This window comes from Alligator mississippiensis, chromosome 4, assembly GCF_030867095.1.
Source record: "Alligator mississippiensis isolate rAllMis1 chromosome 4, rAllMis1, whole genome shotgun sequence".
NCBI lineage: Eukaryota > Metazoa > Chordata > Crocodylia > Alligatoridae > Alligator > Alligator mississippiensis.
In genome coordinates, this window is record NC_081827.1 from 97,746,198 (window position 1) to 97,771,161 (window position 24,964).

General features: G+C 45.0%; 1 protein-coding gene across 3 annotated transcripts; it reads right to left on the reverse strand.

Moving 5' to 3' along the window:
* Positions 1–422: 422 nt before the first annotated feature.
* Positions 423–24,901, reverse strand: XPNPEP3 (X-prolyl aminopeptidase 3). 3 transcript variants are annotated; one of them, XM_019489486.2, is made up of 11 exons: positions 24,544–24,900; positions 23,644–23,796; positions 19,715–19,831; positions 15,255–15,662; positions 11,541–11,743; positions 11,033–11,095; positions 9,763–9,876; positions 6,574–6,659; positions 5,707–5,890; positions 4,597–4,717; positions 423–3,679 (listed from the first exon to the last, which is right to left on the reverse strand). In XM_019489486.2, exons 1-11 carry the CDS (start codon positions 24,602–24,604, stop codon positions 3,513–3,515), a joined length of 1,677 nt encoding a protein of 558 aa, XP_019345031.2. In that variant the 5' UTR covers positions 24,605–24,900; the 3' UTR covers positions 423–3,512. The 3 variants fall into 3 exon arrangements, with proteins under 3 accessions (XP_019345031.2, XP_019345032.2, XP_006258616.3); XM_019489487.2 differs by lacking the exon at positions 9,763–9,876 and having other exon boundaries at positions 24,544–24,901; XM_006258554.4 differs by lacking the exon at positions 23,644–23,796 and having other exon boundaries at positions 24,544–24,897.
* Positions 24,902–24,964: the final 63 nt, after the last annotated feature.

Below are 24,964 nucleotides of genomic sequence, written 5' to 3' on the forward strand. Positions count from 1 at the left end.
TACTGCCAAGCAAGCAGACATTGCATGCTTTGCTAACTGAAGCTTCCAAGGGCTTAGCAGTTAAATGAAAGTACAGGCCCATTTCTGTTCGCAGAATATATTGCCATGAACTTCTCTGCACTACAAGATATGGACCATAAACCCAGCTGTATAAGACTGCTGATTACGTGCTTTTTGTCCATCAAGGCCATGTCATGGCATGAATGGGGATGGGGAATCTAGTGTTTTATGATAATAACCATTTAAAATGACAGTGTTTTAAAATCCTCCCCACTGTACCTGCTGTCTTGTTTCAGAAGGCCAGGAATCTTTCATAAATTATCAAGGCAAATGATATTTAAGGGACAACATCAACTATATTTAGATGTCAGACTGTACACAATGGTTATCCATTCATAAGAGCTTGGAAAGAAACACAACACTTTAGTTTGATAAAACGCGTATTTACTATATTCTGGGAAAGGCATCCTTCATAGTCATTCAGAACAACCATGAATAACTCTTATCACAAACATTAAAAGCAGCTGCATTAGAAAGCACCTCCTAAAAGAAATCCTAGACTGAAAAAAATAAGTTCATAAGAAATGCAGAATATGAGACAAATCACAACTTGAACTGGATATTCGGAACTGGTTTGAAGAGCCTTACATCCTAAAAAAATCAATTATGCAATATACAACAGTTCTGAATGATTCAGACTCATAAAATTAATTTCCCAACATTTCCAGGACCTGCCTCTCTTTGGAAATCACATAACCATGTTCTTGGGTCATTATTCATTTCTGTGTGGCTGCATTTAATAATGTTAATCTATTCCAAGTTATGGGTAGTTTATAATCTCCCTGAAAAAAATATTCTTGCCAGAAGTGCTTACACCTATGAGACTTTATGGCAAAGAAATGACTTTCTACAAACTACCTTTTTTGCAAAAATAACTTTGTATTTCAAAAGTTTATTTACATGTAAAGTCACAATCATCAACTTTGTAATTAGGTGCACGGGCAGATGTGTGATTAGGCACACACAAATAACTTTCCCTGTGAATACTATCCACAGCTACTTATGTAGATTCAAATTTCAGAGTTGCTACCTGTAGGGATGAGCTGAGAGGTCTAAAAGGCATGTCTAGAATAACACTGTTAGCTGTTACAGACTGAAAGTACAAAGTAACTATCAATTAGCACATAAGCAGCAATTATTTTTGTTTCCACGTATTGTCACCCTCCCCTCAACTTTTTGTTGCACTCACCATTGTAGCGTATCAGCACCTCACAAAGTGATCACAATCAAAATATAGTAGGCTCCTTCACACGACTATAGACTGATACATAAAAATCACTTAATTTATCACTTTTTGTGTTGTTGTTTTTTAAATAAAACAAGTAGGTCAGGTAAATTAAGCAAAACGTTCAGCATTCACATGAGAAAGTCAAATATATTTTGCAGATGAGGGAAGTACAGCAGACAGAAGTATAGAAGGTACCACTGCAGAGCCAGAAAGGGACTCAAGAGAGTCCTGACTTCCATTCCCATAGGCTAATGACTAGACTTGCTGTGGGCGAGTGGTACAGAGACTGAGTGCCTGACAGATCACTGCTTACATCTGACAGATGACTGCAGCTCTCCCAGACTGCAGCTGCATGCAGTACACACCTGTAAGAGCACCTCAACAGTAACTGGCAATGGAGTAAGTAATAACCTGTTTTCCATGAGCAATTAACTGCCCTGGGATAGCTGCACAGACACACCTGCATGCCTACAATATATACAGTGTATATATGTGTAGTTTTATCACTGATTCCTTCAGGAATAATGCTATACAGATTTTGGTGAAGTTAACCTAGGGTAGGTGGTTTTACCACCTGTCTACTCATTTTTTATACTGCATTGAAGGTCAGCTATATTGGTATAAGCATGGTATCTATTCAGGCCTGAAAGGACATACTAATAGACAGAAGTTGGGAGATTAGGCAAGAGTGAAACTGGGAAGGGGAGGGGGGCCAGGGAATTAAAGCATAACAAAAAGAAAGAGGAAAAATAAAGGAAATAAAGGGGAAGATACTGAATATCACAAAATAAAGCATATACAAGCATCCTTGAGAGGGAAAAAAAAAGAGATTGGAGTGAAGGAAAGGAAAGTAGAAATGAAAGCAAGAGCATTAAGTGCATTGTCATTTTTCACAATGTATTAAATAGACAGCTGGTAGCCAAAACAGGGCCAAAATACACAGACTGCATTTGGCTATTGTGGGCTCTTTTGCCACTGTCTAAAATGAACTCAACTGTGGATGGAACTGAGGGGAATTAGGACCCACCCTTTTCTTTTGATACCACTAATCTGGCCCTGCCAGGGATCACATTTATACCAGGCTCACAGATACTGTCCAAGAGCCCTTTCTTTCCATTTGGAATGTCCCAAAAGGCAGGTGTTCATCCTGGAATTCCTCTCAAGAGTTTTCTCCTTTCTAGCAAATTGCTCCATGTGCTGCACGCTGTTCACTGGGCACTGCTGAGGCTGTTTGCACCTGCTATTTAAGCCCCAGATGGAGATGTAACTGTCCTGCACACAACTGCCCATTCATATACTGGATTTCAACTAGGACATAGCCAGTGGGTTACCAATACAGTCTAATCCAGGGAGCTCAGCTCTAGATGGAGGAACAGTGGTGACATTAGACTACAAAGCTGGGACTGAGATATAGGCGGAAAGGAAAGGAGGCAAGAGTGCAGGATGAATCGCTAGCCTACACACAATGAGGAGTGCCCTCCTCGTCTAGTCCCTTCTCCCAATTAACCAAACCCTCCGATGTGCCTTACTACAGGGTGACTCTTTCTCCCTACTGCTGATCTTGCTTGCATCTCTTAGAACAAGACCTCTGTGAATCTTTATCCTCAGATGCTAAAACCCTTCCTCACTGACTACAAACTACCACAGCCTGAGCCCAATTGCTAATCTGTCCAATCCCCTTTTGTCATTGCTACTGCAGAAGCCAAAGTTGTCCCCCAGCTTGTGCCTGCCCTCTGAGACGACTTTGAAATTTTAATTTTGAACATCTGTGATTGACTGCCCTGGTGCAAAACTGCTAGCAAAGAGCAATCTGCCTGGAGCCTGGTTCACAGCTGCTATATTCCATTCATTACGAAGTAGACAGAGCCAGGCAAAGGGCTATGCTGAGCAAAACTGTCTCACCATGTAACAGAGAAGAAGGGGAAGGATCTATGTGGCAGGGTAAGGAATCTACTTCCTGCACTCTGGATCCTTTGTTTGAATTGACACTAACAAGAACAAAAATTAGATATATAAATAATTGGCTCTTTATTTTAATAGCCACATTGCCCAAGGTCTCCCTCATAACTCCCTCAGTTCCTGGAGCAGCAACACCCTCCAAACTAGCCCTCAACTCTCACTGCCCAGGAACCATGTCCATTTACAAAAATACACATCTGTCAGGGTGCACAGGAGTGCGTTTCCTGGAGAACCTGAGGAAGCTGGAAGAGGCAGAGAAGAAAGGTCACAAACTGCGGCCACAGATCTGCTCAATGTGGTAGATCTCCTTGGGACAGTCTGCAGAAAGGATTAGCGGTGTGTCCTCTGTCACTACAACATCATCCTCAATTCGTATACCAATGCCCCGGAACCTCTTGGGGGCAGCCAGGTCATCTTCTGGGATATAAATCCCTAAAGAGAGGAAAGAACAAAGTGCCCTGAACAAGTAGGAGGAGACGCACTTTCAGAACATTGACCCTGTTGCCACCCAACAGGGAGAGGAGAACAGGGCGTACACTTGGTGACTCATTGGCCTATACCAATATAGCTGACCTTCAATGCAGCCCCATTTGGTGAGGCTGGAGAGAGTTGGTCTTGAAAACATTTATTCAGGAAATTAACTTTGGTTCTCTCTGGTCATAGCAGCCAGTGAAGAAAGAGTGGAGAGTGAGGACATTTGCCCCTGCTTACAAACCTGTGTTTGTGAATATAAAGCCTCACTATTCCAGCTGGCCTTTCTACTGTCAGTGCTACCTTTATGAGGCCTGACTTTGATAACACTGTAGGTGGTGGGAGGGAAGGGCTCAGGAAAAGAAGCTGGTGTCAGGCACCAGTTTCCATTTGATGGCTGCAAAATGAGTAGTCAAGAGCCAGAGGGAAAGTGTCACTGTTAAATTCTTCCTTTGTAAGGATGACGGTGTACGCCACAAATTGCTTCCTAGGAGCTTCCTAGGAAGTTGCTTCCTGAGCTTCCTAGGAGCTAGTGTGGGTACCGTCCAGCCATGGCAGCACAGAGCTCAGGCCAGGCACTGCCTTCTTATCATGGTAAATTAGCCTATGCTGCAGCAGTCTGATCCCAATTCCCCAGTTACTTGCAATATCTCTGCACTACACTGCAGTCTGCAGGGGAAACATTCCCTGTTAAAAGTCCACCACCATAATCTGATATTTTTGGTTGGGCTTTAAGAGAAAAATATGCTTTATTTTTTAATTATATTTTAAAGAACTTTTGAATCCTTTGGTTGAAGCTGCCATGGGCTACTTTGAACTGTATCACCATCACCATCATGACATGGCCATGGTCCAGCACTAAAAGTCATCCTTTTTACCTGGCTCAATGGTTATCACCATGCCTGGCTGCAGTGGAAGTGATCGGGACATGCTGGGTGTGTCATGAACATCCATACCCAGGTAATGGCCCACATGATGCGGGCAGTACTTCCGGACAGCCTAGCAGAAGGCAAAACACTATTATTAGAGTTGGCAAACATGGACCCTGATCTGCCTCAGCACCAAGGGTAAGGGGTTGAATAAATGCACAGGAAGAACATGAGTCAGGTTTGTCATAGCAACTGTGCTGTCCATCTCATGCCTGAAGAATCACCATGGATTCTCCCCCACTGAAGGGAACATTATGGGTACCCAAGGAAATGGAACAATAATCCTTTGTTTGAGCCAAGCCTAAAGCAGGCTGTTCACTCTGCATCGATTCTATGGAGATCATGAATGCCTTGTTATTCCCAGAGCCTGTCAGTTTGTAGCACTTAGAGTATGTTCTCCACATCACTCATTCACCTGTCCTGGTTGCTACAAATGGACAGGTTCTGGTGCTCTGAGCCTGGACTCTCCAAGATAGTCTGGGCAGAGCTGTTTGGGGAACTGTAAGTGAAATGGTATCCGAAAAGTAATTCCTCCCAAATTTGTGATACAGTCTTAGGACTGATATAAGCTCTGGGAGTAACAAGGCATTCATGATCTCCATAGAATCGAGCAGGATAAGGATGCCATGCTGATGTCACATACCAGCAGAACTAGGACATGAAACCCCCCCCTCCAGGGCATTAGCCCCCCTGTACCTTCCTAAACCCTTCCCCAACCAAAGGATCTCAGTGTAAGAAGGCTCAAATTACTAACCCCGCCTCCTGTCTCCACCCTGTACCCTTGATATTTATTTCTTGGGAACTAAGCTGCAGAGGTGCTTCTCATCTAGCTGTGCTGCCACCTGCTGGGTGATATAGGCATTGCCTCCCCTTGGTTCATGTGGGAGGATCTTTCCCTAGCACAACTGTAACCCCATGCAACACAGCTGGATACCCATATTGGCTTGGAAACCAGGCCTTCTGAGAAATGCCAGGTTCCCAGCAGACTGCCATTCGTGCAGACAGAAAGCAGTCAGGCCTAGGGAGGGCCAGACATGCTGGAGCAAAAAGTTCAGGTACCTTGAAGAAGTGGTTCTCATCAATGCTTCTCCTTAGCACCCCCAGTTCTCTTAGCTTCTGCCCTGTGAGGCTCAGCATGAGATTGTAGATGTTCTCCAAGCTCACACCTGGGGAGCAGAGGCTCAGACAAGACTTCTGGACCTCCAGGACTGCCTGGTACAGCTCTGCTTGGGGACCAGTGAACCTGAAAGCAGGGGAAAGCAAAGAGTCACTTCTCAGATGGGAACTCCTCACTTCTGCATCAAATTCAAGCTCAGGGCTACAGACCTAAGAAAGAGAAACTGTTGCCCACCAATAGGCCAGGTCAGGCAGGATGTTACTGAGGTCACCTCTTTCTATCCCAGGGAGAGGGAGAGCTCTCTATCAGCATCAGGGCAGAGCAAAGCCAAAATCTGAAGGGAATCAAAGGGCAACTGGAACTAAGCAACCATCCCAGGGACACACTACTGAAACATTTACAACGCGAGACAGGCAGGCCCTCACACAGACAGACCAAACTACTCTCCTACACCTCCCATGCATACCCAGAGTTAGCATACAGAGGCTCAAAGGCAAGACGGATCTCTGAAGGTTAGCCTCACCTTGATAGCTGCAGTAAATTTAAAAACCAGCAATAACCACACACATTCTCACCATTATTGGTGAGGAAAAGGTGGGAAATACAGTTCCTTATACTCTCAGTTTAGTTTACATAGTCTTAGTTTCACCAACACACCACAGTGATGGGTACATTATCATTGCTTTCATGGACAGACAGTGTAGACATCTGTATACACACATGCTCCACACCCATACACGAAACTAATCACCAAGTGTGTTTTTCACACTCCTTCAAAGCTAGCATGTTGCCTGCTGCTGGCATCCTACCTGCCATTGATGGGCCATGTACGGGTGATATCACTTACATAGCAGGAAGACTCACACCCGCCATCTAGCAAGACCATTTCACCATCCTGCAGAAGAAAGGAAGAAATGCACTGTGTGTCAGTCCAGTCCAGTAAGAAAGTAAGAAAATTTCTCTGTGAGAGGGCTGACCCTCGAGGAGGTACTTTTTTGCAAGAGGAAAGTGCAGACTCTGTCCTTATCACAGAACAATGCCCTTGACAGGTATAGACAGGTACAGCTGAACTGCCTGGTTTCCTTTAGAGGAGCTCCCTAAGTAAAAACAATACCTAGAAAACCCAAGCTCCAATAATCTGACGTTCAGTCTTTTCTGGGGAAAGAAATGTGAGCTGTTCTATACCTTGAAGAACCAATGCCATCCAAGCAGGCTGGCATCTGTGGTCGCTGCTCTACACCAATCAGGGTCAAGCAGGGAGGGTTCCCCTTTTAATCCCTGGGACAGAAAGGGTGTGGAGTGATATGGAAGAAGTGATGTGGAGAAAGATTTGCCCAATGCTTCTGGTGCATGAACTCAGGAAATGTCAAGGAATACCTGGGCAGTTCTAGCCTGGGAGACTCCTCTGGTAACAGGACAACAGGAGATCTACTGTGCACTCCCAACACTGCCAGCACAGTGCTGCTGTCCATGAACACTTCCAATTATTGCTATTATTTTTTACTGCTATCTTTTAGCCTCAGGCTCTGAATCAGCTCTTCTGAGATGGATTTGGAGGTCCTAGTTATAGGAAGGCTTTGGATGCGTTCACTGCCAGTCTGATTCAGCAAACACCTTTCAACCCGATTGAGTGCCTGCTGCTGCCATGCAAGCTAAGTGTCTAGGTGTGGAATAACTGCCTTGTCCTTCCTTCTGCAAAAGACTCAACTGTGCAGCCACTGCTGTATTAACTCCAGGTCAGATTCTGTGTTCACTTATTCTGTGTACAACTTCAGTGTTTTAAGGGGATACCAGGGCCTGGCAGCCAGAACAATGCAGAGTTCCTTACCACAGATCTCAGAATGAATAGGAGGGAGTAATTCTACTGCATAAAAGGAAAACTCATAAAGTCAAGTCTCAGATACTTCTGCTGCTGATTATTCACACTATATATAGAGAAATAGTATGAACATTCACATTAGTAGTTAATAAACTGAACCCACTTCTGGAGTACAGACAGATGTAACAACTGCACCATATCAAAGGATAGTGATGTAAGCTGTTACAATACAACTGTTACATCTTCCTGATTCTGTAGAGATACAGGCGTAGCAAAACAACTCCAGCTTCAACATTTCATACAGGGTCAAAGTTGGGAGGATTTAGCTTGCTACAGGATGGTGAAGACGTAACAGCTACAGTATAACAGGTGCTATGTCCTTCTGGGCAGCAACTTCCCCACTTTTAAGGCAGCTAAAATGTCCATTTGTCTGTGATTCAAAGGCCACTCAAATGCTATTCTGAACTTCTTATGAGCAACTGCTTTAATTATTTTAGTCAAGTATGGGATGGTCCGCCCACCTGTTCTCTTAGGAACAATGAAGTAAGTTGAGTAAATGCTGGAGAAATTCTTTGCTGAGGGGAATATCTCTCCGATCTAAATGTTTTGGAAAAGTTCTGTGTCAAATATCTTGTCTCCTTATCTTAAAGGCAGGCAGAGCAGAGCTGCTGCTCTTGATTACTCTAGGACAGCTGTTCTCAACCTACTTAAACTCAAGGCATCCCTTGGAAAATACCAGTTCTTAGTTTTCAATCACTTCTTGACTATGTAAAAATAACAGAACAATTCTTTTGTTGCAAAGAACTCAGACCTCAGCAGGTCAGATTTTTGACACTGTAAGTCCCTATTTGAAATCACCGGTTTTATGGATCGCATATAGGCGTCTGCACACCTAATACCTGCATAACAGCCTGCTACACCCTTGAAAAGCTCTCATGGCACCCGGCTGAGAATCACTAATCTAAGAGGTAACTAACTCCAAGGCATCTGTAACGGCCAGATCCTTCTGCTTTTCAGAAAGGCTCCAAATGGTGCCAATTGGTTCTAAGTATTACAACAGTCATATTTGCCAATGTGCAAATAGTGGGCACATCTACATGTTCATTAATGCGCCATAATCAGTGCTGTGCATTAGCGCAAACAAATGTTTTATGATGCTTAATTTTCATTGCACTAAACCAACTGCACATTAGCACAAACAAACACTTTTTTATGTGACTAACCTACTGCACATTAGCATGTTTTTTGCCAGCTGCACCAATGAGCAGTAAACTTAGTCCAATGGGCATTAAACATCTCATGCAGACATGCCCAGTGTTATCCAATAAATGAAAGTGTTTGTACCTGCCACCTCTTTCTTTTTTCACTGTAAGAGGGAACTTCTCCAAAGGATTTGTTGAGTTGCCTGACTTAATTCTAAAGTAAACTGATGATATTTTTGTCCAGGAAAGGCAAGTTCTCTAAATGAAAATATAATGAAGAATTGAGGTGTTCCTGAGATAGTTATCCACATTGTTATCCCACATTCTGGTCAGAGGAAGCAGGTACACATCAGAGGAAAAGGAAAGCAAGAGTCTGGCTAACTATTTCATCATTTTGGTAACTGGTTTGGTAACTCTCTTCCTGTAGGGCTTTTGTCCTAAAGATCTTAAGTCTGTTGCTCGTGGATATTGGGGGAGGGGGCATGTCTTGTAGCTGTGGTCTGCAAGAGAAGCTGGAATTGATGTTCTTGTGGAACTTTTGGGACACACATCTATTAGATGGTTGCCAGGAATCACAAGGGACTGCATTCAATGTCCAAGGAGATCCTTTAAAGTTCTGTGGGGCTATGATGAGGCAGTAAAACCATTTTCATTAGATTCACCCTACCCAGTGTTTCAGCCTCCCTTTTCACCAAAAGGGAGAGGGCTGGGGCCAGAGCCATCCCTGAGGGGTGGAGAATCAGGGAAACTGCCTTGGGTCCCACAGAGTTGAGCCGGCTGTGTCAGGCCACCTTCACATCCTGCCACTCACCCTGCCCACCCCCCCGTGTCCAGGCCTTGCACAGGCTGATTTGCCCTGGGCCGTGAACCCTACTATGGTCATCTCTGGCTGGGGCTACAGATTGTCAAGGGCCAGACAGTTTTTTGGTACAATATCAAACAGTGCAGTTCAAACACTTGAAGGATGTGTGGTTTACCTTGATAAGCTGATTGTTTTTCACATAGTGCAAGGTGTTAGACCTGTTACCACCAGCAACAACGGGGGGGTAAGCCAAGATGTCAGCACCACGAGCCCGGCACTCAAATTCAAACTGAAGGACCAAGTCAGACAAAGGAAGCCTGTTAATTCTGGTACAGTCACCTCCTGTACTGGAGCACATGGTGTTGTATCACATGGTGTCCATGCCTTGGGCAAGGAAGGTAAGGAAAAGCTCCTGGATTCTCAATGGAGGAAAGTGGCAGCAGTGGACCTTCACTGAAGCCCCAGTACAATCCCAGAATTCCTCCATTCATCCCACTCAGTTACCCATTTGGGCTGACTTTCCAAAAGTGTACACCTAACAGAGGGGGGTTATGAAATCCTGCCCAACATAAACACTCCCACTTCAGTCACACTCACATGGATGGAGAGGGGAGTACTTCAGAGAAAGAAACTCATAAGAACTAAAAAGCATGGGCTATCTCTATTCTCTCTTTCTTGTCACCTTTGCTTTTATTTATTCATTCAACAGATCTCTTTTTGTCGTCTTCCTCTATTGCTGCTTCCTCTCCCTTGTTCTTTGAATGACATTTCCCTACAACTTATACACTGATCAAATAGTTCCCCACCACCACCAATGGGAAAGGCACACCCAGGAATACTGTCTGTTCTCCAACAATACCTGCTCCTTTAAAAGGATCAGGCTAGATAGCTGCAGCTTCAGAGAGCACTTTTGCCATTGATAAGGGTGTTTTAGATAAGTGTATTATCTAGGTTACAGAATGTTGGTATTTCCTCACACGGAAAGAGCTTAAAAGCATTCCCCAGCAGTCCTCACTAAAGTTTCAGCCCCCATCCAGATTGCTGATTTGAAACAAAGACATTAAACCAAAGCTTTCCAGGAAAGATGTGTAACACTGCAGTCAGCCTTTTACACACACACATGCACAATCATACAAGGATCTGAGATGGAACCTCAGGCTTTTAGCACAGAAGGGCCAGAATTCAAAGCCCACTGATGCTCAAAGAGCACTCTCAAAAAAACAGCTGAGATGCAGCCATAATCCAAAGGTGCTTGCTGGACTGGGCTACAGCTCTGTATTGAACAGGGTAGTAATCAAAGGAACCAAAAAATAGGATGGGAAGGGGTTGCAGTGGTATGCAACTAGCACTCAGAGGCAGCTCTCAAGGCTTTTCTCTTCCTGAAGGAACAAATACCCAGCTCTCTTACCTCCACAGTGTAGTTCATAGAATGATCAGGTACATACCTTGGCATACAGAAATGCTTCATCCACTGGGGATTTGCTGGCAAACATTGTTTCTATGAAAGCCTGTCAAACAGGAACATGGGCCTTTTATTAGCCAAGGGCTTGAAGCTGAAGGAAACATCTCCTTTAACTCCAAATATTCTGAATAAGACATTCAGGATTACAAAGAGTGCAAAAAAACCCTGTCCTATAACGCAAGAATCAGAGCAAAAATTAATTTAAAAAGGTGTGGGGAGAAGAGGGTATGAGAAAGTGAGAGCAAAAGCATGGTGGGAGCATGGGAAAGCACCCTTGTTCTGGAGTGGGTACTGTTTTAAAGGAAGTCAAGTACATAATAATTGCTGGCTTGTCTTGGTTGGAATGATGTCAACTGTGAGCTCTCCAAGTTGTCCCCCTGGCTCAACTTACTTTTATCAAGCTTGCCCCATTTCATTTTTATGTCAGCTGCTCTCTGCCAGCCTCTCAAGAAACTATCACCCTGTGTATTTGATGGGTGCACACTCCATACCTGTGATGTCACCCTTCCAACAACCTTCATCCTCTCAATCTCTGCAGAGGATTTGATCAGCCGGAGGTTTTGCACCAGGTGACAGAAGCCTCGGATACGGTTTTTGCTTCCAGTTTTCATTTCAGTCAGAGGCTGCAGGTACTCATAGTGGAGCTGAGGGTGCACAGGCCTTGCATAGTCATACCAAACCACATTTGACTCACCTGAAACACAAAACAAAACTGGCTCAGGCTAAGATAAGATGAAAATGTTTGGAGAGTGCTAAATGAATAACCTCCTCCAATATTAGGAGACAATGGTTTGACATGCTATCTGAAAGGTTACTGCCCCCCAAATTTGTGATACAGTCTTAGGCCTTACATAAGCTCTGAGAGAAATAAGCAGACAAGGTTCTTTGGGTAAATCAGTTGGGTAAAAGACAGTTGGTCTAATAAAAGATATCAGATTTACCCAAAGGACTTTGTCTGCCTATATCCTTAGACCAATACAGATACAACCTACACCCCTGAGAGTAACAGGGCATTCATGATCTCCATAGAATCGAGCAGATTAGTAATGTGCAGACTAACAGGTGTTTTTGTAGATTTAACAACAATTTATTAATTTAGACGTGTACACTCAATCAACAAACACCTGTTTGCATAAAAGTACCCAGCTACACTCACTCCTCATAAAGGCAGTCACAATAGTGAGATAAGATGAGCCAGGTAGAGCATTTCATGCCAGAAACATAACCTTACAATAGTGCCTATCAAGTACTTGGATTTCTGGGGTTAGAGCCCTAGACCGCATAAAACAAATACACCTCTTGGTCACAACCACTTTAAGTCCAGATCACTAGCAATTCTTTTTTAGGCTGGCTTGTTTGAGAACTCTGTCACCAGATTTCCATTGAAGAGAACTTGTTCAGAGAGAATACAATTACCCTCAAAGCAATATTCACCAAACCATTGAGGACAGCATACCTACCCCTGCTGTTTGATCTTTTAATCACAGAATCATGTAAAAGTAGTGCTGGTAGGGACCTCTGGAGGTCATCTAGTCCAATCCACTGCCTGAGGCAGGATCATTCCTATCCAAACCATCCTGTACAAATATATTGTCTAACCTATCAGCAAAACCAGAGCCAACCCCGACACAACTACAAGGCATAACACCCTAACCTGCCACAGGTAAAGCAAGGGGATCATAGTGCCCAATAGGCCTGTGCAAAGTGGCAAGTATTCACTTGGATTGGAATTCGGCCAATTCAGAGGACAGTGATTCAATTCAGAGATTCAAATCACTGTCCTGATTCGATTCGGCCGAATCAGATCCAAAAGATTTGGTATCACTTCAGAGATTCGGCCAGAGACTAAACAGGCAGCTGACAAGTGTGTTGGGGTTGGGGAGGGGGGAGGGAAGCAGCGTGGGGGAGGGAGGGACTGGTGCAGGGACTGGGACAAGCTGCCTGACCCGGGCAGGGGCATGTATTACTCAGGGAGTGGGGCACAGAATGCAGGCACGGCAGTGCTGGGAGTGGGGACTCTGCCCTCCCGCCGCTTGCCCAGCTGGGGCGGGGTGGTGTGGGATGCAGGACCGGCTCGCTGCAAGAGGAAGGGAGCAACTAGCAGCAAGGCATAGTCCCCACTCCCAGCACTGCTGCGCCCACATCCACTGTATCAGCTTAGCCTATGGCCGAATTGCCAAATCTTTTCTGAATATTTTTCTGAATTGATTTGGATGTTTCTAATCGATTTGGAGGTTTTAATTGGTCTCATGATTCAATTTGGATTCAGAGATTCAGTCCCCAAATTGGCCCAAATCTCCTCTGAATCGAATCAGCTATTGAAGCTTCCCACAGTTCCAGTGTCCAATATCCTGTTGCTGCAAAGATTGTTAAAATACATTTGAGAGGTCCCAGGAAGAGGGCCACAACCCCCTGCTACAGAGAAAGGCACCCCCTGCCTCCAATCTAATCATAGGGTAAAATTCCTTCCTGATCCCAAATATGGCAACTGATCTGACCCTGAGCAGAGCCAAGTCCCTCTAGCCAGGAATCTCTGGGTTTATGTCCCAGAAGGAGCACTGGCACACCCATCAAATTCTCCAGCCTTGGCTGCAGACAACTCCTAAAACTTTTGAGGAAGGTGATCCCTCCCCCCACCCCCTGCAACAGCAGGAAGGAAAAAAAATTAGCTCCTAGCCTCATGTGGCAACCAGCAAAGCTCAGAAGCATGGGGAATATCTATAGTAGAACATAGGCATTAGCTACTCATAGATCATCCTGGACCAATGCTTCTCCAATCTCTTCTTGAACACCTACAGTGATAGAGATAGACTGCCCAGAGAAGTTGTGGTATTTTACTGCCTCGCTGTTCTAACAGTGAAGAAGTTTTTCCCGATATCCAATCCAAACCCATATTGCTGCAACTTCAAGCCATTGATCCACACCCTGCTCTGTAATAAGAGAGAAAAGGCACTATAATGAATATTCAGGAATTTAGCATGCCCATTACTTATTTGGCTAATTCCAATGGAATGCATTTCTCCTTTTAAAGTCTGCAAAAGTGTTTTGTTTAATAATTTGGGATGTTAAGTGTTTTTGATAAAAATACATTTAAGTTTGCTCCCAGTTATGGATATTGATCCCACCCGATTATGTTATACAAAGTTAAAAAAAATATAAGGGATAAAAATCTCCTGTTCAGGGCTTAAGTCAATCTCTAATAAGTGAGGGCTCCAAGAACACATTTCTTCTCTATGCATTTTATTCTACAATGGTCCATGTTTTTCACCTTTTCAGTTTCAGGCCATTCTGGCGAAAGTATATTGGACTACATGGACAATTGTTTTGGGCAGGATAATGCCAAGGTTCTATTTTTTCTCCTAATTTTTTAGTGTCTTAAATTTTCTGCATCCATACACAAAGGCAGAAGAGGAATTAGGATAAGGCAAAACACATTTTTCTATTTGATAAAACATTTCTCTGGGGACCCCTGAGGTAACTAAAAAAAAACCTGTTTGCTTTACAGAGGTGCTTTTCTACCAGAACTTTGCTAGCAAAATTCTGTTCCGTCCATTTGGTAATATTTTGAGGTGGTGCAGGCTGGAAGACATCTAACAAGGGTGATCTTCTGTACAAGTTGCATTAAATTATAAAACTTGGTGTGACGCAGAAAATGTATCTCACACCATCCAAGAAGGCAAAAAGCTGTAAAATAAGTGCTGGTGTATCACCAGAGAGTTTCTAAAATGACTTTAAAGCAGGTGAGAGAAGCTGAACTGAGAGCCCACTGAGAATGAAGTTTTCTAGTGAAAGATGCAACACAGCATAGGCAGTAACTTCTCACTTACACACAGTGCCTCTGTACTAATAAGCTTCCACATTTGGGGGCCAAGTATCAGGGAGAGAAGGAATATCAGTCTTTATAGCCCCATCAATCCTTTGCTTCTCTTGATACTGACAACAAAGGACCAATTTTTGCCAATAGGGTCTTCAATGATATGGACAGTTTCACTAGCTGGTACCCAGGTGGAGACCATCAGCTCACAGGCCAAGCAGCCAGACTACAATCAGAGGTGAAAAGATCTGATTCCTGTTCCTAGTGTCATGTGCTATCCTCTGAGCCTCCCAACTTCAGATAAGGCTGAAATCAGCAATACAGACCAGGTCCCAATCTAGTGTCATCTGGTCCCTTTACCCTGGGTCCCATCTCATACCCTTTCTGTTACCTTTAAGTTTGGCCACCAGGTTTCTAAATTCCTCTATGGTATAAGCTTCATCCACTCCTGTGAGAGCTACTGCCCCATCCGTGCCTGATCGCGGCCCATCCCACAGCTCTCGGTTTAAGTCTCGGCGTGGTACAAAAAGCATGGCTTTGTGAGATGGTAGCACTTTGCCAGGCAGACTCTGGAGCACCAGGATGCTGTCAGGTTCCTGGAACCCACACAGGTACAGGAAATTAGTGTCTTGGTGGAAGGTGTATGGGATGTCATTGCTCATGTAATAGGTGGGGCTGGATAGCAGAATCACTGTGTGGTCCATACCACCCCAGTCTTTAACCTCCTTCTGGATCGAACTCATCAGCTTATGTCGGCGTAGAGCATATTCCACCTGGGACAGCCCTGGTGTTACCTCCCCTATGAATGAAAAACAAACCAGATGAAGTAACATCCTGATCTCAGAACCACCTGCCTCCCATCCCACTCTGTGCGCTCATTAAAAAGCAGCCTATTTAGTAGGGGTGCAAGATAGAGATTTTGGGGACTGATACATATAGCCATTTTTTAAGGAGCCATATCAGCCAATTCCAATCTGATTTCCAATACAGCACGGACAGCTGCACGAAGCTGGTAAGTCTGTTGTAGTGGAAGGGAAGGGGGAGGGAAGAGGTGTGTGGGAGGCAGATCAAGGCCCCCATGGTGAAGGAGGGAGTAGGGCTGGGGCAGGTGCTGCCCAGCCAGGGCAGAGTGGGGGGGAGGCGCAGGACAGAGCTGTGGCTTGTCTGGGGGGTGTGGGGAGCAGATCTGTATGAGGTGGGCTGCCGCTGTGGGCTGGGGCTGCGCTGGGCTCTTCCTGGTGGGGGCTGGGCCAGGCTGTGCTTGGGGCAGGCTGCAGAAGCACTGGAGGGGGCTATGGGGGGGAGGGGAGGCCATAGCCCCCTAACACTCCCTCCCAGTGCCGCTGCCATCCACTCTGAGTGCAGCCTGGCCCAGCCCCCTGCCCCAATCCTTCCCTCACCACAGGGGCCGTGATCTGCCTCCCATGCCCCGCCCCAACCACAACAGACTTACCAGTTGCATGTAGCTCTCCAAGCTGCCAGGCTGTGCTCCTCACAGCCTACATGCTGCACTGTGGCTGTGCGCATGCATGGGCCATTTATCAGCCACATTATGGGCCACATCAGGCTGATTTCCAATACAGCCAATTTTCTTTATATCAGTGTCAATCCAATATCAGACCAATGTATCGGTGCACATCTACTATTTAGCTAACCTTGTATCCCCCTTTTCTCTGCTCTCTTGCTCCTCTGATGTTTACACCATCACTTTGGCCTCATACCACCTTTTCCACTGCTCTCCATCCTACTTTTTTGACTTCATGTACCCACAATCTCCACTCATTTCTATCACCAGGTAAGAAGATTTCTTTTAAACAAATCAATGTTTTGTCTATAAATTCTGGGCAAATATTTAGATCAAGCAGTTACAGACAAAACCCCAAAGCATTCTGGGAGCAAACTAAGGTCAAATGAGTACTGTCAATTTCCAAATGAAGATGGAGGGAAATGGAGGAGTGGAACAAACTGAACCTTAACCCTGTTGCAAAATGTTGGCTTTTATGGTATCTGGACATTGAACAGAAGACAGGACATGGTTCTAGTGTTAATTCCACCAGATAAGGTTGTGTTTGAATAGCCACTCTAGTGCTGGGTTAAGTCGTAAGACAGTTAGCTTCAAAGTATAAGCAGCAGAGTCAATGTTGCCAGTACCATGTGAAACCAATTAAAAGCAAAAAGGTTGTCCTTGAACAATTTGATTAGCCAATAAAGTGGCTCGGTTTAGAAACAAACCAAGCCTTCTTGGATGATGTCACAGGATTTGACTGAGCAAAGAATACTTGCCCATGAAAGACCCAATTTCTTCTAGTAATTAACAAAACAGGCTCTTTTGAATATTAAAAGCTATAATCCTATTAACTCCAAGAACACAAATTCTCTTTTTCTCAAGACTGCACATTTCACCATCCTTCCCTAGCAAAGAATCTGAAGACTGGAGACTAAAACATTCCCACTGCAACTGAATGAAGACGCGGGATCAACCTACCCAAACTTAGGTAGGTGCTTTTAAAAAGAGACAAAGGGAGACTACTTTAACCGGGATTTAAGGTAACGTTCTGCAAATCTTAAAGAGTATTCCGACTAATGCCCTATATTCTTATATGTATTGCCTTTTCATATTGCTAACTTCTAGTTCATAATTCTTTTCATGCTGATATACAACAGAATAATGACTAAAATTAAGCATGCTATTTAATCTGTAATAGAAGCCCCCTTCTCCAATAGCTACTTTCTATCTACACATTTTTTATGGGTGGTTACAGGGAAGAATTTTTTCCCCTGAGAAAAGAACTTTGAAAACTATACGTTTTATTTTTTATTAAACTCTCTTTCCATTAAAACAATTGCCAACACTTGTTTTGTCTAAAAAAAAATTCCTACAGCCCTAGAAGTTATCAAATCTGCAGAATCATTTTTAAAACTCAGAAACCAATTCTAGAATTATCCACTATGTATTTTTGGAATCTCAAATGGTCTATTCTACTCCAAAGGCTTCCTAAATGTAATTAAAGTTCAAGTGAAATTTAAAAGTTGGGTGCAGTGTCTGGTAGGTTTTGGATTCCACTAGTATTCTGGCTATGCCAGAGGAGTTTGTAAACAGCTTCTGCCTATATGACAGTTCTAGGTGTCCAAAAGCATAGCTGCAAGGTTTCTGTTATTGGTTTAAATGAACTGATACTCACTTAGTAGCTGCTTGTAATATTTTTAATTTTGTGCATTCTTTTTAATAAACTTATTTAAGTGCTAGATTTGATTATGTAAGACCTCTTGACCAATACCTAACTTCTTAGCTATATATTGAAAAAAAACAAACACAACACTTTTCTTGACTGCAACAAATTCCAAAATATATTTGTGCTCTTTTCAATCTTTTTAAAGGTTCTCCCTCTGACTATTGATCCACCTGCTCACCTTCACTATTTCCACAAATGTGCACAAACTCAATCTGACCTCCACTGTTGGTTTCTAACTTTATTGTTACTTGCTTTGTTTTCCTTTCTTTCTCTTTTCTTCCAACTATGAAGTTGGAGAGGAAGCTGTTCCTTAAATGCATGCTGTTCATCTCTCTAGAATTCTGTCCTCAACGTTTTCTTGAGCCACCTCCCCAGTTTAAATCTCACTTTTGAAAGCTTTCCTTTTTTTCTTTGCTCACAAAATATTATCTATTAAGTATTTTTGTAACATGATGTGCACAAAGGACTCTCTTTAAAAACTGATGTTATTGGATTGGTGGCAGGCTAGTTGAGGAGCAGCCACTGACTGAAAAAGCTTTCTATGCTTGGTTCTAGAACAAGAGGCAGTCTGTCAGAAAAAACTACCATATTTATTTGAATCCAAGGTGAGGTTCCCTCTCCTCCGCATTCAACCTGGGGAGAAACAAGCCTCATCTTGGATTCAAGTACCAGCAGTTCAGTTCCAGCCCTGGTCCTGGCCAGAGCCAGAGTATTGCCTGCCTTGGACCAGGGTCAGAGCAGCTGCTGCTCCTATCTGGAGTCAGCAGCAAAGGGGTCAGCAGCAGCTGCAGTGAGTTCAGATCAGAGGCGATGGCTATGGCTATGGTCAGAGATTCGGTGGGGGATGGGGCAGCAGCATGTGTGGAAATTGGATGGAAGATAGGGCAGCAGTGTAGGTTGAGGATCAGGCAGGGAATGGGGCAGCAGTGCATGTGGGGATGGGGCAGCACCATATATGAGGATGGGATAGCAGCATGCAGGTGGACTGGGAGGGAATGGGGCAACAGTGTGCATGGGAAGCAGGAAGTAAAACATGTGGGGATCAGGAGGAAGATTAGGTGGCATGAGTCAGGGCGTGGGTGGCAGCATAGGCCAGGGATTGGGTAGGGGGTGGGCAGATGGGGAAACAGGTGGCAGGGGCACAGGCATAGGGGGCAAGTGGCAGGGGAGCAGTGTGGGGTCAGGCTGCTGACCGGCTCTCTCCCCGGTGGAACAAATTTAAGATGACTCTTCCGTAATTAGATTCTATTAAGTGAAAATTATAACAAATATATCATTTTCCAGTTGTAGAATCTAATTATTGGGGCACTGTCTTAAATTCAAAGTCATTTTGGATTTGAGTAAATACAGCAGTTCCTGAAACAGGCAAGGCTTTGGATTAGGATATGGGAACCACGTTTCTTTCTAGAGCCAGAGATTGTCACAAAATGGAAAATTCCATGAGGAATAAAATTACTCCCTTGAAATAAAATTACTATAAGTAAGATAGGGCCAGGCTACAGGCACTTTATATAATACAGCAAATTAATGTTGTATTTTACATTAAGTTACTTCCTTGGAGAAATGTAGAAAGGGAGAAACATCTCCTGACTGGTTACCTGCCATTCAGGATCTTTACCTGGCTTGAGAAGGTGTGGGTGTGTGAAGGGGCTAGGCTGACCCAGGTACCGGTTTGGAATTTTCCTCTGCTGGGCAGGCTGAATGGAAAACCTCCGAAAGAAACAGAACTTGCAGTCTAAAGAAAAGAAAATGCCCTCTGTCAAGATGTAAAACCTTTCTAGTATCATTCTGAAAATCTACATGCCCTCTAATTTCCAACTCATTTATCCCACTTCCACTGCAGTGATAACCCTTCTTAATATGTCAACTTGTTGCAGTTATTTTGAAAACAGTTAAAATGCAAGCTCAAATATGAACTGATCTCAACAGAAACAGAAGAATTATGAACATACACTGACTGGGATGAATAAAGGGAAGTCAGTGTATGCTGAATTGGACAAATTAGTGACTGCAGACTTGAAAGAGGAAAGCTGGGCTGATCTTGTGTGACATCTGCTTTTGTTTTGTACAGAGAACAATATACAAAGAAAATGAAATGTTTTATTCACCAAAGTGTTGCAAAAGCTGGGGTACTGCAAACAAAACCCACCTCCCCTTTCCAGCACATTTGGGTCATGTCCTATAAGACCCATTTTTAATGGGAAAAAGAGATGTTCACTTTTTACGACCTTTACAGCCCTCAACCCTTCTCTTGAGACTGCTAGTAAAGTCCATCAAGTGCCACTGTTATATGTTATGAGGTAAACCCCTTATCGGTGGGCGGCGGGGTGGGGGTGGGGGGTAGAAACTACTCCACCTAGTGCCTTAAAGTTATTTGTTACCAGTATTATCTAAATTGAAACTGGTCACTCAGAAGCAAGCACTTCAACAGCTGTACTTCCGGTTCCTAATACCACGAGTCAGTGGCATTCCCAAACAGGCAACTACAAGAACTTGTTGTGTGCACCGAGGACCTGGGGACACTCTTGATGTGAAAACAAGAACATGACTATAACATATGTCCCTGTCAGTTTTCCCTGAAAAAAAAAATCTCTGGGTCTGAAATTTTAATTATTAATCTGAGCCCTATTCTCTTTTACTGAATTTAGGAAAAGTGTCTAGTGGTTTTCAGACAAAGTTCTTTGGGTAAATCTGGTATCTTTCATTAGACCAACTCAAATAGTTGGAAAATTTCTTCTTAGCAAGCTTTCGGGTTTAAATAACCTTCATCAGGCTAAGGAAGCATCTGTAGTTTGTGTGTGCTCTTCCTGGATGGAATGAATAGTAAAGAAGTCAGAGGCTGGTATGCAGGCAAGAAAGGCAGTCCGTGAAGATATAAATAGTGATTTTCAAGCTTCCTAAAGTCACAGAACCCTTTCATATCACTTCTGCTGTGGAACCCCTCCCCTTGACTCCATGGGCCATGTGAGCTGACATGAAGCCAGTCAACCCGGAGCGGCAGGGTGGTCACCACCTTCTGTCCTGCTCCTTCATTACCCCCAATCTCTCTGCAGAACCCATGATGACCTACCACAGAACTCTAGAGGTCCATGGAACAGTCTGAAAACCGCTACCCCCGTTGATCCTTTCTACATCCTTAGACAATTATAAAGGAGGCTTAGGGTAAATTTAAACTCAAGTCTTCAAGGCTCTGTACTCCTCTTTCTTACCAATCTTACTTTGTGTTTAGAGTTGAGACATGTAAATGCTTTCTCTAGAGCTAAAATTCAAATACAGACCCAAAACAGGATGTATAGGCAGCGTATCTCCCAGGGAGATGAGAGAGCTCTCACAAGCAATCATTTATATTTTAAAGGTTTAAAGAGTTCTCAAGACTGTGTACATGCAATAAAGATAAAAACAAATTATACATTTATTAGTTACAGTAAACCTGACTGATGGTTTGAGCAGTCACCTGGAGGGGTTCAGTCTCCTGGGTAGCATTCTTGGCTCTGCTACTGATTGTGTAAACAGGAGAAAGTCATTTTTCTCTGTGCTTTACTATTTAAATGGAAAACAAATATCAACACATCACATGGAGAATGAAGGCTAGGCTAGGCTAAAAGGATACTGTCTAGGCAACCTACATTTAGTAAAGTAACATGTTAGGGGAAACATTTTTAAAGTTTTAGGGTGTTGAATGGGGAGTTTGTTGTGGTGGTTTCTTTTCTTTTGGGCTGTTTGTATGTTATCATAACTGGATCTGAATCTTTTTGGATAGGGTGGGATCCAAGTCCAAATAATAATAATAATAATAATAATTATTATTAGGAAGATTCCTAAATGTGTATGTATGCTTTAGTTACAATGAAAACAGAACTTATTTCTTTAGTCCTGGAAGACCAAAACATCAAATCACTGGGTTAGGGATTGGCAACATTTTGGGGCAGAGTGCCAAAAACACCCATAACCTTGACTTGTAAGATGTCGGCATGCCAGAGACAGACAACAGGGAGGCATCAGGGGCTTGATCCTTGTTGTTACAACGCAGCCCTGGTTCCTTCCCCACCATCTGCCCCAAGGTGCGTGTGTCAAGCAAAATGCCTTTGCACACTCTAGCACCTGTGCTGGGAGTTGTCTGCCCCTGTTATTAGGGGTGCACTGATAAAGATTTTCTTGGCTGATACCAATGGTTGATTATTAACCAGCCATAATGGGCCAATACTGATTCAGTAGCCGACTTACAGGAATGCAGCCCAGAAGCTTGGGGGGGGGGGGGGGGGGGGGGGGGAGAGAGAGAGAGAGAGAGAGAGAGAGAGAGAGAGAAGGGGCATGATGGGGGCTGACTGAGGTCCCCACAGTGAGGGAGGGAGTGGGGCAAGGGCAGACGCTGCCCAGTCAGGGCCGTGAATACGACCCTGCCAGGAGCAGAACAGATCTGCAGGTGGCTTGTCCAGGGGATACAGGGCAGCTCCCCGCCGCTGCATGCACCCTTGGGAGTAGCATGGCAGGGCATGTGCCCCCCCAGATTTGTGCACAGGGTGAGGGTGGTCTGCCCACTGTGGGCTCAGGGCCAGGGGCTGTGCCAGCCTCTTCCCGGCTGCATTTGGGGTGGGTGGGGTGGGGCAGGTAGCAGCACTGGGAGGGGTGGCTACAGGGTGGGCTATGGCCACCCCAAAATTCACCATAGCCCCCCCTGTAGCTACCCTTCCCAGCACTGCCACTGCCTGCCCCACCCCCTCCAGCCCTGAGTGCTCAGCACCCTGCCAGAAAGAGGCTGGAGCAGCCCCTGGCCCTGCGTCCTCAGTGGGCAGCCCACCCTTGCCCTGCACACAAATCCAGGGGGGCATATGCCTCTCCTGCTTCCCCTGGGGGTGCAGTGCAGTGGTGGGAAGCCACCCCCTTCCCCATCCCCCTGAACAAGCTGCCCGAGGCTCTGTCCCGGAAGGGTCATATTCACTGCCCTGGCTGGGCCTTGTGGGAGCCTCAATCCGTCCCCCCATGCCCCTTCCCTCCCCCATGCCATTTCCTCCCCAGCAGGATTACCTTCAGGATGCTGCTCTCCAAGCTGTCTGTGTGCATGCACGCAGCATTTAATGGTCACATTATCGACTACACTGGCCAAAAAAGCTGATTACCAACAATGCTAATTTGCCTTTTATCACTGCCAATTTGATATGCCACTGATGTATCAGTGCACTTCTGCCTGTTATATACGACAACAAATTAATGCACATTGCAAAAATCATATTTGTTTTTGCTCTCATCTTAAACAGAAAAACGCAGCCCTTGGACCCCTGGCATATTAGTAAAGCTTACAGCTTCTTTTTACAGGAGAAAAATGTGCATTGTGTTCTACATAACAATGCACTGCACCCTGCGCAGCCCTCTTCTCAAGATCTTGGCTCTGCCTGTGGTTGGCCCAAGGGCAGCGATTCCCCTAAGAAACCCTTGCCTCTTGCACCCTTTCTGGTGCATCAGGACTATATCCCCGCTTTACAAACACTTCGGTCCTGATGTAAGACATTCTAGAAACACCAATTGGGAAACGTTTGCAAAGACACCCACCTTCCCACACAGGTCTAAGGGGTTGCACTGATCCTGGCAGGGTCACACCAAGACCTGCTGCAAAGATGGAGAAGGAGAAGCCACGCAGACATGACTCCTTCCGAGTTGCTGTGATGGCAATGAGGGCAGGTGCATGCAGCAGCATTGCCGGGTCTTAAATATGAAATTATCATATTGTAAGCACAAAATTATCATATTTGCTGGAAAGCTATCACATGCTGAAACACTATGCAAATAAGTACATAAATAAATCGTCTTCTTTACTTTATATTGTTCACTGCAAGCTGCCAGTGAGTGAGAGCTGGGTCATCACAGTCTAAGCATTTCTGTGTCTTGAGTAGGACTGTCAACTCTGTTTGAATCTATTTTGGGAAGTTTCGGGAATGCCAACGTGCCCATGACACACAATACGAATGTGCCTGCATGTTACGGAGTACAGCGCACAGACTTGGTCAGGAAGGCAAATACACGACTATTAAATTTTTAAAACCCACTGAACTACTGCATAAATCAGATTCAACATTTAATATTTATTTTAATGAATGCCCTATCATTCATCCCCTGGGTGCCTCTCTGCAGTCTCCTGGAGGTTTATATCTGGAGACTCCAGGGCAATCCTGGAGAGCTGGCAACCCTAATCTTGAGGTGAGCCGTCACAGCAAACCCGAGAGTCAGTTTTGCCAGTGACTTAGGTTTTCCACCTGCTGCGTGCCTAAGCTGCCTCCAAAATGATCCTACAATTTTGAACGCTTGTACTATTACTGTTCGTACAACGGGGTAAACGTTCGTACAAATCCGACCATGACCGTGCACCTGGCAGCACCGGCGCCGCCCCCACCACGTGGGCAGTGGGGGCCAAGCTGGGGGCATCCGTGCCTAGAAGGAAGCAGAGGCTCTGACCTGCTCGGCTGCGCCAGCCGCGGGCGGCCGGGAGACACCTCTGACCCGGGAGCCAGGCCATAGCGCGAAGTACCCGCTCCCGCGCCGCTCCCCCCCCGCCCGCGCGCACCGCGTGGGGCCTCCCGCGCTGGCTAATGACGTCATCCGCCAGCGCCTCCTCTCGGCCGGGGACCAAGCGGAGGAGGTGGCGGCGCTAATCTCCTGTCAAAAAAAAAAAAAAAAAAGCGGCGTAGAGCAAAACGACCTGCTCCGCCCTCACTGTGGGGGCCTGGATTGGAGTAGGGCGGTTGTTGATGACGTTGAGGGAGGAAGTGGGACGTGCTCCGGGCGCCTCGCTTCCAGAAGGTTCCGGCCGCAGCGGCGCGGCGGGGTCGAGGGGCGGGGCCGCGGCGGGGGTGGGTCAGGGGCTGGGGCTGGGGAG